This window comes from Hipposideros armiger, unplaced genomic scaffold (assembly GCF_001890085.2).
Source record: "Hipposideros armiger isolate ML-2016 unplaced genomic scaffold, ASM189008v1 scaffold_102, whole genome shotgun sequence".
Lineage (NCBI taxonomy): Eukaryota > Metazoa > Chordata > Mammalia > Chiroptera > Hipposideridae > Hipposideros > Hipposideros armiger.
In genome coordinates this window covers 1,111,507-1,126,466 of record NW_017731452.1, presented here as the reverse complement: position 1 = coordinate 1,126,466, position 14,960 = coordinate 1,111,507, and the positions used below count along the sequence as shown (strand labels likewise).

At 44.9% G+C, this 14,960-nt stretch overlaps 1 protein-coding gene and 1 long non-coding RNA gene across 4 annotated transcripts; one reads left to right on the top strand and one right to left on the bottom strand.

The window, feature by feature from the left end:
* Positions 1 to 3,126: 3,126 nt before the first annotated feature.
* On the bottom strand, positions 3,127 to 9,004 carry LOC109384800 (uncharacterized). Of its 2 annotated transcripts, XR_002124492.1 has the most exons (4): positions 7,607 to 9,004; positions 7,053 to 7,153; positions 3,691 to 3,790; positions 3,127 to 3,165 (listed from the first exon to the last, which is right to left on the bottom strand). It is a non-coding gene; the product is annotated as an uncharacterized LOC109384800 (long non-coding RNA). The 2 variants fall into 2 exon arrangements; XR_002124491.1 differs by lacking the exon at positions 7,053 to 7,153.
* On the top strand, positions 7,265 to 12,736 carry NUDT7 (nudix hydrolase 7). 2 transcript variants are annotated; one of them, XM_019646426.1, is made up of 4 exons: positions 7,265 to 7,376; positions 9,622 to 9,775; positions 10,582 to 10,740; positions 12,049 to 12,736. In XM_019646426.1, the coding sequence occupies exons 1-4, from the start codon at positions 7,345 to 7,347 to the stop codon at positions 12,415 to 12,417; spliced, it is 714 nt and encodes a 237-aa protein (XP_019501971.1). In that variant the 5' UTR covers positions 7,265 to 7,344; the 3' UTR covers positions 12,418 to 12,736. The 2 variants fall into 2 exon arrangements, with proteins under 2 accessions (XP_019501971.1, XP_019501972.1); XM_019646427.1 differs by lacking the exon at positions 10,582 to 10,740.
* The last annotated feature ends 2,224 nt before the right edge of the window (positions 12,737 to 14,960 follow it).

Sequence of the window (14,960 nt, the reverse complement as noted above, 5' to 3'; positions counted from 1 at the left end):
CAGCAGGGGGTTAGGGAAGAGAAACTATAGCATCCCTGGGGCTGCAGTGGTAGAGGGTGAGATCGAGGATAGATTTTTACGTATATTAAACAGAACGTACATTTTAATCTCTAAAAGGTCGGAGCAGGATTCACATTGTAGAAACTATAAACATCTCATTTCCCATGAGGCTACACCTTTAGGCTATTTAGCTGCCCAGCATCTATTTGGGGAACAAAATGTATGTTGAACTATGAAGAAAAACAATGTCAAAAGACACATGCTCTGCTTTTTATCGCTGTCTCTACAGCACATTCGTATTCTGAATGAAAAAGCAGAAAGGAAATCCAGTCTGGCAGCCCATGCCCTTTCCCAGAAGGATGACTCACCTCCTCAATGAATGTCCTGGGGAGACATGTTTATGAGGATGGCATCCTCTGAGAGCCTCTGGGTGTGCATGTTTTATGCTATACACGCATTGTGCTCCGTGCAGATAAACTGAAGCAGGTTCGTTTTGAATGCACAATCTTGTAAAATTTTCTAAAAGCAGGTATGATGTACATATCATGTGTGTGTGTGTGTGTGTGTGTGTGTGTGTGTATCAATGGATATGTTGTGGGCTGGTAACCTAGCCAGAATTCCAGAAAATAGACTGTGGCCACAGCCCACACTGCCTCTTGCTCAATAGAGAAGAACCCAACACCCTCTAGAGCCATGGAAGGACCTCCAACTAGTGGCTCCCCTTAGAAGTTGCTCCTGTGAAGGGGGCCAGCACTCCTCTCTCTCCATGTTCATGGAGTGACCACAACATGTCCTTGTGTTGTCACCTCTCACTACTGGGTCCCACCTTTCTCTAACCAAAGCCACCTTCTATACAACTCTCCCAGTGCCTCTCCTCCCTTCTAGAATGAATGTCACCTTCATGCTAGCCCATCACAATCGTTCCTCTCCTTTAAAGCCCAGTTGAAATGTTTTTTTCATATCTATATTCAGTCAAGGAATAAGTATTGATTACCTGGGTGCTGAGGCCACGGCAGTGAAAAAGATGTTTTCCTCCCTCTCTCTTGGAGCTTAGATTTTAGTGGGGGAACAGAGAATTAAGGAATGGCAGTATTTTAGGTACTAGTTGGGGCAGCATCACCAGGCTTCTGCATGAGATAAAAGAAACTTTACCTCCAGGAGGAAATTATTCATCCTTCCCCTATATATCTACCCATCACTCTGAGGTGGCACCAACCCAAGTGCCTTGAACAAAACACCAGTTCAGGTCAATGTCAGTGGGGATTACTGGGGCAAAAGGAACTCTGTGGCCAAGTACCTCAGAGGAAAGTGGGGCTAAACAAAATTTGGAAACCTAACCTCATTAACAGATTATGTATCTGTGAGAGGAGGTATCAAATGCATTTGATATTAGCATCCTCCCACAGGGCACTTCACAGGCCTCAGGTTGCTTGGAATGCACTCTGGGGAATACTGTACATCCCCCTCCACAATATTAAGTCTTTAAAGACAGGTATGACATCCAATCATTGTGTCCAGCACATAACACAGCTCATGCCATGTAACAGGCACAAAGAAATAAGCCCTTTTGTTGCTAACAGCTTATTGTCTTGGGAAAATCTAGAGGCCTGTTTCAAATCCCTCACTGATGAGATGGGTGGGATAAGAGTGGTTGCCTACTGGGGATAACCACTTACATTTATTTTTTTTCTTTGTAAGAGAAAAAAATTAATGACGCTTGCTTCCATCCTCCATCCCCTCAAAATACCCTGGGGAGAAACCTCTAAGAACTTTCCCCAAAGCATGTGTTTAACCTGGCAGTTATGGCACACCCTTTGTGGAGGACTTTAGCTAATATTTCCAAGAAAGTTGCAGGATGGAACTTAGAAATTACAACACATGTGGCTATTTAAATTACCTAAAAGTAAATAAAAATTTAAATTTAGTTGCTCAGTCACACAAGCCACATTTCCAGTGCTCAACAGCCACATTTGGTTAGTGGCCACTGTATCAGGGAGCCCAAACAAGAGAGCATTTGCATCACTGCAGGAAGTTCTATTGGGCAGCGCTGCTAGAAGTACAGTCCTCCAGCATCAGATCTGAAGTCACTCCGTGACATCATGCATTCTGTTCTGGCTTCCACTGAAGACCTCAAGCAATGACCAATGCCCACCCCCTCCTCCCAACAAGAGTATTGTGTGGCCAACTTAAGACAGCCTGCCACAAGACAAATGTGAAATCAGAGTTTAGCAGCAAATGGACAGCATCCTTCTCAAGGGGTCTATCTGTCTGTCTCTCTGCCCATCCGGTGGTATTTATTATCCCAGGTACACCAGGAGGGGCTGCATGCCAGAGTATAATTCCTCTGAGCAGAGCACAGATGGCCGACATGTAATGAAATGGGTTGGACAAGGCACCAAGCCAGGTAAATGGTGGCGTCTGTATTTGGGGAGGGATGTATTTCCACCTCCCCTCACCCATCTATGAAAGGAGGAGTTTAACCAGGGTTGAGCTGTGAGTTCCCGGTGGGCAGCCCCAAGGCCAAGGCGAGGACTTGGAGGGTAATTCCCTGTAGAGTCTGTGCATCTTCCACAGACACTGAGCTTCCTCCGTGCACTGGAAAATCTTAAGCCAATTTCACAACTAATTCACAAGCTAATCGAGACCAGACTGCGCCTCTCTGTACGACACAGTCATGCCATTACGTACATCCTAGGCCGAACCTTCATCTAGATTACAAATTTCCCAGCACAGTTGAGACTGGTAATTAAACCTACTTGATTGTTCCATTACACTGCAATTACATGACAGTAAAGGCACCAAACATCACTAATCTTTAGCTCATTTCTAAATGTGCACGGAAATGAGAACCAACGATGGGATAAAATACGTGACTGATGCATGCCCACTGGTTTTTGTCAGTTTTTGGCAGGCCGGGCTCATGGAAACTCAGAGATTTAAGGCACTTTAATAGGCAACATATATCTGTGCTATTGTTTTTTTTTGTTTTTTTTTTAAGATTTTTTTTTTTTTATTGGGGAATTAGGGGGATAGGAACAGTGCTGGGGTATTGGGGTAAGGGGAACAGACAAGTTGCTGTCGTTTTGTTCTTCAATCTAGTTGTGGAGGATGTCGCTTCACTGGCCCAAGTTGGCACCATCATCGTGCTCTTCTCTGGTATCTGTGCTATTGTTACACAGTGAAGATTAATGCATGGATGAAAAACACCATGAATAAACTTTGAAGAATCACATTTTGCGGCGCCCCAAAATAAAGTCCCAGCAATTTACATTTTTGCAATCCAGGGCAGTTCTAGGAGCATGTTGCCCGTAACCTCTGTCTAACCTTTCGTTCCCAGTCCACATCTACTGCCAGTGATCAAGGGCTGTCTCAGGTCACCGACTTCCTGGCTGAAGTGCCTATCTAGACTTCCTGGGCTTGGCTGATTTCCATTCTTTGATTTTATGTTTTCAGGTTCAAGTTCCACTCTCCCCCACTTCCAAGTGTAGACTATATCAGAATCACCAATTAGAATCAAGGGTCTGGCTGCAAATGCACACGCTTGGGCCCATCTGCAGCAGTATCCCTGAGGCTGCAGCCCAAGAACCTACATGTGTAATCAGCCCCCAGGAGATTCTCATGTAAACTAAAGTCACTCACCACCATATTTGACACTAAATCTCTCTAGAGCGAGAATCAAATGTCACATACCTCTGTATTTCCAGCATCCAGCTCCGTGTCTCGTGCCAAGAATGAGCATCAATGAGAACGTGCTGACCTGAACTCGCGAGCTCTTTCATTTGTAATGGGTCTTAAAAAAAAAAATAGCAAAGACCACATTATGCAGGGCTCTGTCCACTCCAGCCCACTTTCTACTTTCTACAAAACACGTCATTTACCTCCCCTGGAGCCTCTCCTGAGATTAGCCTACCCGAGTTGCCAATTCCCAAGACCAGAAAGTGAGATTGTTCCAATGCTATATAGGGATGGTGCCTCCTGGCACTGGTGGCCACCATCTGCCCTTCTCTTTGGAGCAGGGAGGTGACCTTATCTTCTCAACATCAAATGTCTCTTTTTGGAGCACTTAAACCAGAGTCTAATCTTTATGACAGCATCACCTAGAAGCTTACTGAGAGATGCATGTTCCTGGATAAACTTCTACCCTGAGGGAAATACCTGCAGGGTAGAATTTGGGGCAATGAGTTGTCCAAGCAGCCCCGGAATGATTTTGATGCTGAGGACGCTGATCCGTTTGTACAGATATTCTTGTTTAAGCCTAGTCCTCAAAGAACACCCTCATCTTCCTGTCCTCAAAAAGGGGGGAAGGCTATGGCCCCTTAGCTCCCTCTGATTTGGCAGGGGAGGAAGGGGGAATGAGTGGAGGATGAATGCCCAGAAATTATAAGCATTATACTCTGATGGATATGTGAGACTTAATCTGAAGGCCCTCCCCTGAGACTGCCCTCCAAGAGTTTAGAGACCTTCCTGCAAATTGAGGAAGGAATGAAGGAAACACATTTCTTCAGGATGGTTTTCTTGGGAAAATAATTAATGCTAAATGCTAAGCGAAGCCTATTATCTATCTAATCCTCTTTCTACAGCCTACCCAGGCCCCACTGCCTCCTCCCAGGCAGAATTGCTTGCCTGCTGCTCCTGTTCCCCAGGGCATTTAGCCCCTCTCCTGGATTAGAGAATTTATCTGGCACTACAGCCAATTGTTTGTCTTGGGTCTTTTCCCCAGACATCCTTTGTTCCTGAAAGCTGGTTGGTATTTTATCTCTGCAGCACCCAGGCCTGGCCATGAGGTTGTTCAAATAAAGGTTCCAGGTGGGTGGGCTGCAGATAAGGTCCACCCAGGCCCCTGGGACAGCTTCTTGGAGAGAATTGCACGTGGAGGTGTTGGCTTTGCAGGCTGGCCTGAACCTTTTTATAGCTTTGCTTCTCTTCAACACATTTTCCAGAATTATGTCACTACCAACAATTCTGTGTGCAAAAGCTACAGAGACAAGTCATTTCTCCTAAAGACACTGCCTGTTAACCTTGAAGCCTGTGTTGTTTTGCAGGTTTGGTGATATACACACACACATACATGTATGTATATACCATATATACATATATATACTTGTGTGTGTGTGTGTGTGTGTGTGTGTGTATTCCTTGAGCCCAGACTTTTGGAAGAGTTCCCTGATTGGCTTCTGTCTCTCCCCACTTCCAAACCATCTTCCACTTGCACTCCACAGACATCTTCCGGGAAACACAGACCTTTAGGAAGAAGGACAACCTCCATGTGGCTGTAGCTTCCAAAGCCTTTTTACCTCTTTCCAGGGCTCTACTCTGCAAAATGCCTTTTTTTTGTTCCAGCCTTTTTTTGTACCTACCCCTCTGAACAAGACTTCACCAAAGTGTGGCCTCTGCTGTTCTCTCTAGCCAGAATGCCATCTTCCCCATTTTGGCCCCATTGAAATCCCACCTATCCTTCAAAACCTACCAGAGTGCCAGCTACAGCTAAGCGAATAGGATCAACAGCTGGCTCCACCGTTTACCTGCTGTGTGACCACAGGCAAAGCACTCAACCACTCTGAGCCTCAGTTTACTCAACTTCCAATCTAGGATTCAATCAAAGGCTGTCCGAAAGAAGAGAAACTAAAATCCCCAGACAATTTTTAGCCCCCAGTTCAATCTACTGAACCACTCTCCCTTCCCTTCTCAGAGCTGAGAATACACTTTTCATTACTAGAGCTAGCAGTCATGTTTATTGTCACCCCCAATAGATTAAGGGGCCTTAGGGGTCAAGGGGCCACATTCTAGACATGCCAGCACATAGTAAGTATACAATGGATATTGGATGTGGGGTTAATTTATCTCCCCATTCATAATCAGATCCACACAATTCACAGGTCAGTTGTTTCTGAGAGGTGATGTCGAAATAAATGAACTCTGGGGTCAGAATGATCAAACCTTGAATCCTAGCTGTGTGCACTTAAGCAAGACATTTATTATTTCCTAATCTGGGAAGTGAGGATGGTAATAACCTTTATGGAAATAACCCTGCTTCATGGGGTTGCTCAGAGGATGAAGCACACCAATGTGGTTAATAATAGGACATCATCAAGCTTTTGGTTTGGGCTCTCCCAACCTTGGCAGACTCACCCGGTGACTATCTGAGCTCAGTGGCCCAACTGTCCCACAACCCAGGGCCACACTGTAAATTCCACGGGCCATAGTCAATTTTGGTCTTACGAACCCCTTCCTCCATAAAATAATAATAAAATGAATTCTAGTTTATGACTGCATTGGTATAAAGATGAATATAATCTAGGCTGGATTTATTATTATATAGTACTTACTATTATGTTCATTTTCTTCTGGTTTTAAAAGAAACTAAAGTTAAAACATCTTTGTGGGCCTCTAAGATTATTGTGGGCCTCAGGCATTGCACCACCTGTGCGTGATGGAGAAGTCAGACAGCCCTCAGGCCTCTGAAATCGGACCTCCTACGTGGTAGGCTCCAACCAGGCTCCCTCTCACTGGCTCTTGTCCTGCCACTTCTGGGGTCTTTGCACACCACTGAGTCTTTATACGAACTTGTCCTTCTTACTAGAACGCTCTCCCCTGTCCCTTTCCCTTTTTTAACTTTCCACACATGCCTTAGAGCGGCAGCTCTCTGAGCATCGGAATTCCCTTACAGCACAGGTCGCTGGGTTTACCCGGGTTTCTGATCCAGCAGCTCTGGGGTGCTATATTTTAACAGCACCTAGGTCCTGAACCACACTTGGAGGACAGCTGCTTTCGAGGTCCACTCTGTTTCCATTCTCTCTTGTAAGCTTTCTCTGATCTGCTTGAGTTACTGTTCTCCCTCTCTAAGGACTAGAGGCCCCTGCTTTATCTATGTAATGTTTTGATGTCTCTCTCTTTCTCTCTCCTAGTTGACATGTCTTTTCGCTTTCTGTGGGATCTGCACCCAGCTCATAATAGGCGCTCAGTAAACACGTGATGACTGTTGTTCAGAAAAGTTAAGCCAACTTAACCTTCTAGAAACCATGAATGCGAGTGGCAGAATCCTCTTAACTCACCAGCACTGCATCTTCTTTTCTTTTTTTCTCTCTCCTCTTTTCTACAGTTGTCAACTTCAGAATTCCCCATATGCCTCACATTCTTGAGGCAGCGCAGATTACTGGCCAGAAACTGAACTGGTTGGTGCCACCCGGAAGCCCCGCCCACACGCCTTGCCCCGCCCACGTCCTCCGCCTACAGCGCTCGGTCCCGCCCCTTCCCCCTCCCCAGGCCCAGTGCCGCTCTGCGCATGCCTTTCCAGCCAAACGCTTCCTAGGAGCCTCCCACTGGAAACAAACTTTCACTCGAACTATGTCGCGACCCTGTCCTCCGGAGCCAGTCAGGTAAAGCCTCCCCAGCCTTGATTGTGGCGGGGCCCAACAGATCGCGGGCCGCGGGCTGCGGGTCGCCGGGGCCTTTTGCTTGCTATTGATTTTGCCGAGCCCTCCCCAACGCACTTCTCCGGCCCAAAACAGAGCCGGGCTTTGCCTAACTTGAGTTAATAACACCCATCATCATGGGTTCACGCCCCTTCTCCAAGGGCAAAGCGTTTCCCCCTGTACAGTCCGCTTACCTGTTCCGCTCAGGCGTCTCCCGAGCTCAGCCTCAGGAACCACGATCCCGCACCAGGCAACCCCGGGTCCAAGTTCCCCTGTGGCTACTTCCAGTCGTGGCCTTGGGCGCCTCAGTTATGTAACCTCTCTGAGCCTGAACAGGATAATGCGCTCACCTCGCCGGGCTGTTGTGATAAAAAGAGAAAAGCAAGGAAAGAGTGTGGAATGAGCTCATGCTCAGAACAGGGGCGGTGACGGCTCCTGATATTAGTGTTTTTATGGTGATTATTCCCAGGACCAGCCCCTAATGTGGACAGGCACGTTTTTGCAGACTTTTGCTTCTGCTGGTCCCTCTGGTCAGTTCTGGGGGCCTCTTAGAGGCCACGCTGAGTGGAGTGCATCCATCCGCACTGGGCGGCCAGTTTCCTCTCCTGGATGTGGGCCTGTGTGCATGGGATGCTGGCAGGAGCCCCCTCCAGTGCCAGCATTCCATGATTCTTTTCAAGCCATTTGGCCGTTTTCTTGCAGTCCTCTGGCCGTTTTTTGCAGCTCTCTATTACCTAACCGTAGTAAGCATCCTGCCACGGAGAAAGAGGCAAAACATAACAAACACCACCTGCAAACAACTGCTCATCTCATTGAGGAGGACGTTTATGATAGTACTCACCATTCATGGGCCACCAGCCGAGTACCAGCCACAGTGTATGGACCATGTTAGTAAATCCTCACAGGTACCTTCAAGCGTGCCACAGATGAGGACAGGAGGGCTCAGAGAAGTCATTCCTAAACACTTTGAGACCAGTCCTGGCTGACGTAAACATCTGATTTTGCCCACTATACAAAACTGCCTTTCCCATAGAAAAATTAAAAGCAAACTGTTACTTTATTGGGCTGTTGTAACAAAGTGCCACACACTGGGCAGCTTACAACAATAGAAATTTCTTCTCCCGCAGTTTTAAAAGCTAAAAGTCCAAAATCAAGGTGTCAGCAGGACCATGCTCCCTCTGAAGGCTCTAGGGGAGGATCCTTCCTGCCTCTTGAGCTTCTGGTGGCATCTGGTGTTCTTCGGCTTCTCGCAGCATCACATCCAGTTTCTGTGTCCGTCTTCACGTGGCTTTCTCTCCTGTGTGTATCTACCTCTGTGTCCTGTCCTCTTCTCCTAAGTTCACCAGTCATTGGACTCAGGGTCCACCCTAAATCCAGGATGATTTCATCTTAAGGCCTCTCTGTGGCATATCCGAATTGCCAGCATCACTACGCTTGTGCTCTGGGGCCATTATTCAGTAAAATAAGGGTAACTTGAACACAAGCACTGCGACACTGCGACAGTAGATCTCGTAACCCAGAAAGGTACTATTATACATACCGTATTTCCCCATGGATAAGACACACTCTTTTTCGAAAAATTTGGGGTCTAAAAACTGGGTGCGTCTTATACAGTGGTTGTAGATTTTTTAACTTGCATTTCCCGCAAGTGATGAGGAGTTGTATGAATTTTATGAATAAAACTTGAGTTCAATAACTTTATGTACTACAATTTTTTTTCAAATTTCAGGGCCCCAAATTAAGGTGCGTATTATACATGGGAGCGTCTTATACATGGGGAAATACGGTAACTGATGGGCAGGGAGCATATACAGCCTAGATAATCTGAAGAAAAGAATGAGTCACGTCCCAGGTGGAATGCAGTGGGACAGTGTGATTTTGTCACACTATTCAGAACAGCGCGCAATTTAAAATGTATAAAGTGTGTTTTTCACGTAATATTTTCAGACTGCAGTTGACCTCAGGTAAACGAAACTGTGGAAAGCGAAACCACAGATAAGGGAGGGGACTATTATGGTGTTTGCCTCATTTCATCTTGCCGACCATCATACAATTTGGGTATTATTCCTTCTGCCATGTTACTGAAAAGTACGCTGACACTCAGAAATGGTAAACCTCAAGATACACAACAAAGCAGAAACACAGGCAGGACAAGGAGCGTTTTACCGTAACTCTGGTGACTAAACGGTGTGGTTTGTTTCCATTTTAGAAACAGTTTGATAGATGATGCTAAGGCCCGCTTACAAAAGTATGACGTTGGGACCAAATATTCTCACTTGTCGTCTAATAAATATTCCATCCTTTTACCATTGTTGGCTAAAGAAGGAAAACTTCATCTGTTGTTCACCCTCCGGTCAGAGAAGGTAGGTGACCAACAGATCCTGCCGTTGAAATCTCAGAACATTTGAAAACCCACAGAATTGTGCCTGAGTCCAGTTGTAGGAAATGTCCAGGATAGGGAAGTGCATAGGAACAGAGTGTGAGGGCAGAGAGGGAGGGGGATTGGGATCGAGTGCTTCATGGGTCGAGTCTCCTTTTGGGGTGATGAAATGTTCTGGAACTAGATGGTGGTAGTAGTTGTAGAGCATTGTAAATGTATTAAATGTCACTGAATTGTTCACTTTAAAATGGTTAATTTTATGTTATATGAATTTCACTTTAATTAAAAAAACAAAAAAAAAACCCTTAAAAAAAAAACCAGCTTATAAAAGTGTTCTGAGGACTCAGTGAAAAAAATCCTGTGAAGCAGCATGCCTGGAATGTGGTGAGCACTCCATAAAAGTTATCTACTGATAGCAGTGCCCTTTTCATTATTATTTTGGTTTTTTGATTTTAAAAATTATTGTATTTATTATTAGTTTCAGGTTTTTAATTCTTTCAGCTTTTTCCCTCCCATCAATGTAAATCTGTTTGTATGTGTATGGTATCTTTTGGGGCCAAGTAGAGAAAAATTAAAGTGGAAGAAGTTCTCTAAGTTCTTTTTTTAAAAAAGGGTTCAAGTAAAAATATTGCTTTTTTGTTGTTGTTTTGGTCTTATGCTCTCCACTTATTACCAACAGTGTTAAGAATGGTCTCTGGTACAAAATACAAGTTTAGTAAATATGGTTGAATGAGTCAATGGTCCCGAAATTGGAATCACACACTGCAGCTCTGTTCTTTTGATACCCAACTAAGACGGTCCCCTGGGGAAGTGTGCTTCCCTGGAGGAAAGGCTGAGCCTACAGATGTGGATGATGTGGCCACAGCTCTCCGGGAAGCCCAGGAGGAAGTGGGGCTGCGTCCTCATCAGGTGGAGGTCATCTGCTGCCTGGTGCCGTCTCTGTTTGATGTAAGGGTTGCAATGGAACTGGGTTTCTTAGACTCTCATGAGCTCCCTGTAGATCCACTGTCTTCAGGATGGCCAAACATGACCTTTGAGGGTCTATACATAAGGGTCAAGAGATCGGTTCTTGCGTGGACTTTGCCCCTCGTGAGCTAAGTGGCCTTGGGCAAGCCCTTTTTCTTGTCTGGGCCCCATTCCCCATCCAGAAATGAAAGGGGAACTATATCAGTGGTTTTCAAACTGGGTACTGTGGACCCTGTAGATACCAAACCCCAGGCCTCCTCAAAATTCCCAGTAGAATCTTTCACTGAAGAGAACCCTACCTTCATTTGCAAGCAGTTGTAATTAGAAATCCCCCCACATGTAAACATGTGTTATGTAAAATAGTTTATGGGTGGGGATGTGCCAAAAAAATGTATGCACTTGACTTGTGTTCATCTTTTGTTATCGGTGTATATTATTACAATTTTAATACAATTTTTTCCTTTCTTGATATGTGTATACATGTTTTTGGCACCTTCTGTATATATTATATACTCATATATGATTTCCCATAAATGGGACTATGCCGCAATTAATACTATGTCACTTTACTTTCCTATTGGTAAGATGGCACATCCTTGTCTATGCTGATAGGGAAAGGTGTCTATTGCATTATTTTTAAAGGGCTGCATAGTACCCCATTATATGGATTTTCTCATAATTGATCTACCCTAAATGTCTATCAATTGAGGCGTGATAACTAGAGTTTGGGGCTATTGCAAATAATGCTTCAGTCTTGTGCAGTAAGTCCTCACTTAACATTGTCGACAGGTTCTGCAAGTTTAAGCGAAATGACGTGTAACAAAACCAATTTTACCGTAGGCAAATTGATAACAAACAAAAGTTAAGTTCCCATAGCATCTCATCTATGTCATAGGAAACGTTATTTGAACACCTGCTGTACTTGTATGTTTTCTCACTGGTAGGAATTTATCATACAGATATACCTTCACCAATGCAATTGCTAAGTCAAAGGGACAACATTCTCATAATGCCAAATTGCCTTTCCAAAAGACTGTACCAACTTATGGCCACAGAATAACCAATTTCAGAGTCATCTCACAGATGCAGCCTCAGGTAGGGCAGAGACACTCCCCATTTCATGAGGGACATAAAGTTTACATCTGCAGCCAGTCCTTCCTCCTCCCTACCCACCTTATGCATTGACTGTTTCAGCCTGTCTTCTTAGCTTGCCGAGGAGTGGCATGACTTTAGCATTTGAAACAATCTCTCTTCACTGCTTAATTTGTGTATTTTGTTTTCTGCTTTTAGAAAGATACACTCATCACACCAGTTGTAGGGTTTGTAGACCACGACTTCCAGGCCCAGCCTAATCCTGATGAGGTTAAGAAGGTGTTCCTGGTACCTCTGGAATATTTCCTGCATCCACAGAACTACCACCAGAACCACCTGACACAGTCTGGTCATCATATTATTATTCATTGCTTTGAGTACACAAACCCCGAAGATGGTGTGACTTACCATATCAAAGGAATAACTGCAAAATTTGCTGTGTTCGTTGCCTTAATTATTTTGGAAAGAAAACCCACCTTTGAGGTTGAATTTAATCTCAACGATCTAATGTCATCCTCTGAAGAGATCTTCCTGAAGCTTCGTAAACAGGCAGCAAGCAAGTTATGATTTATGAGACCAACAAGCAAATAAAGAAGAAGCTTTTGTGTGTGCTTACCCACAGAACAACAATAATGCCAGCGGGTGGATTTTGACAGGTGCGAATATTTTTCCTGCAATCTGGAGGTAAAAACCTCGCCTCATTTCCACTTACTCTCTACTATCTGAAAGAGCAAACGTCTTTCAAAAGTGGAAAATGTGTTTATAATATTGCATAATTTCACCCTCCATACATTAACACTATTTTTCTTACACATGTAAGGAAAAGTATCTGGCACATAGTAGGCACTTAATAAATATGTGGCTTTTATCTTATTTGTAAAGGTAATATCTCTTTCTGTCTGTTGTTACATGTGACAGAAACTTCTGGGCAGCCATCAGAATCTATCCTCCCTTTCTTCCATGGCAGTAGAGTGGAATTTGAGTTCCTAAGCTCCCAGGTAGAAACAGCATTACCCAGAATCCCTTGCAACTAAATGTGGATCTGGAACTCAGTTTAGGCCAATGGGATGTGAGTGAAAGCTGACTTTGCAGGTCATCTCCAATTTAAGAGATCAGCCAGCTTCCCTGGACTCCCTTTCCCCTTTCCATGATCTGCAATGTGGATTTATCTGCAACCCAGCTTAGACCATACAGATGAGGACAATTCCTAGCAGAATGGCAGAACCAAAAGGTGGTAAGAGCTTGCATCTCTGAATGACTGGCACAAAGCAACCGTCCACGCTGGGCTATTCATAGGAACTGTTCCATGTGAGAAAAATAAAATCCTGCTGCCTCTCTGCCACTGTAATTTAGGGTCACTTTGCTTGAGCAGAGCTATAATCCTAAATAATATACCATGACATTTGAAAATGGCTTGATGGTTATTCACCCAAACTTGAGGTACTGCCAGCAGTTAGAATTTGGGATGAGCTAACATTTAATATACGGGCTCTGTGATAGGCACAGGATGCCCTTGGGTCTTGGTGGGGTCTGGCGGTCATCATCCAGAGCAGCTGAAAGGGAGGAATATATGCCTACCAATCAGGAGAAATAATGCTATCTATCTCGGGATGATGACAGCAGGAAAACCCCGATGTCAAGCACATGCCCCTCCTCAAAAGTGACAAAGACAGACATTCTGAATTGCATGCCATGAGGTCTATAGTTTTTGCATGGGCATCTCTATATATCATGCTTTAGAGTTAAACAGCAGCATCTTTGTTTAATTATGGTGTTAGCCATCCTCCTGCACGAGGTCAGGGAAGCAGGTGAATAAAGTGATGTAACCTCAATTGTCTGATGGCAGTTTCCCATCTAACTGACTTATTAGATTTTTAGAAAGCCAAACCATTTCTAGGAAGACTTCATTGCAGCTGAAAATGGGATGCCCACACTAAACCCATGAACCAGCCGTGCAACTGTCCATTGCTGCTGAGTTCATTTTCTGAGAATTGGCAGAGGAAAGTATCCGTTCTGCTGCTTTATACCCATAAATGTGGAAACGGCCCAATCCTGGCTCCCATCACGAAAGCAGATGTTGGGTGAGGCTCCCCACGAATATTGTGTAACTTGGGCCTGCATGAACAGGCCTAAATTGTTTCCGAACAATTATAAAGGCATTTGCACATGTCTATTTACAATCTGACAGCGGTGTGATTGTCCAGTCGATGGTTGACCTCTCCGGCACTGTTTGTGTGCACTCCATAGACCTGCCTGGTTTCTAAGAGAAGTTGGCCCAGTTGAAGACTACAATCTGAATGACACTCATGGGCACCCAGTGTAAGGGGCTGACTATTTAGCGATGGAGATATTGTGCCCTCCCCCCCACCCCTCCCGTTTTTTAAAGGTGATATATTCTATGACATCTATGTTCAGGGTCCTAGCTGAACACCCTTTGATTAAAAGAAACAGAAGTCTGGCAAACCTGGCTCAAATTAAAGAAGTAACTGGCAGGGTACCAATCTCAGGGAATGTGCCAAATCACTGAACAAACCAGGCTGCAGGAGCATAGCAACGGGGAGCTACTTCAACAGCAAAAGGTTGTGAACCTTCACTTCTGCGTCCTGTCATTGTGACAATAGCCATCTGTTTGGGTTGATGGATACAGACGTAGAAAAGCAATAGGAACTCAGGGATTCAGGCCCCGGTTTCTTGGAGACAGCTTCATTTAGCCTAGCTTGGGGCACCTGGCAGGTTTCCAATGACCTGCAGACATGTCCAAGGGCAGGGTCAGAGTTGGGACCACAAATGCACACATCTCTGGCAAGTCCTCTGAGTCATGCGGCTGTGGGTGGGAGCATTTCTGAAGTGGGCTAGGTGGACACTACCAAACCTCTACTCTCTCTAGTCTCTAAAATCAGTCAGTTCTGTTTTCTGTCACCCAGACAGTTCAGCTCTGTCTCCTTGGCATCCCCACAGCCGTGGTAAGTAGCTGGTTAAGAGCTCTGAGCCTAGGGTCAGGATACCTAGATTTGAATCCCAGCTCCCACATCACCCCATTTGGGGACCTGAAGCAAGTGACTCGTTCTCTACAAGCCTCAGTTTCCTCTTCTGTGATGCAGGAGAAATGA

Coding starts and splice junctions, on each gene's coding strand:
- NUDT7 (XM_019646426.1), top strand. CDS start 7,345: ATGTCGCGACCCTGTCCTCCGGAGCCAGTCAG. Junction 7,377..9,621: donor TGTCCTCCGGAGCCAGTCAG/GTAAAGCCTCCC, acceptor TTTCCATTTTAG/AAACAGTTTGATAGATGATG. Junction 9,776..10,581: donor TCACCCTCCGGTCAGAGAAG/GTAGGTGACCAA, acceptor TTTGATACCCAA/CTAAGACGGTCCCCTGGGGA.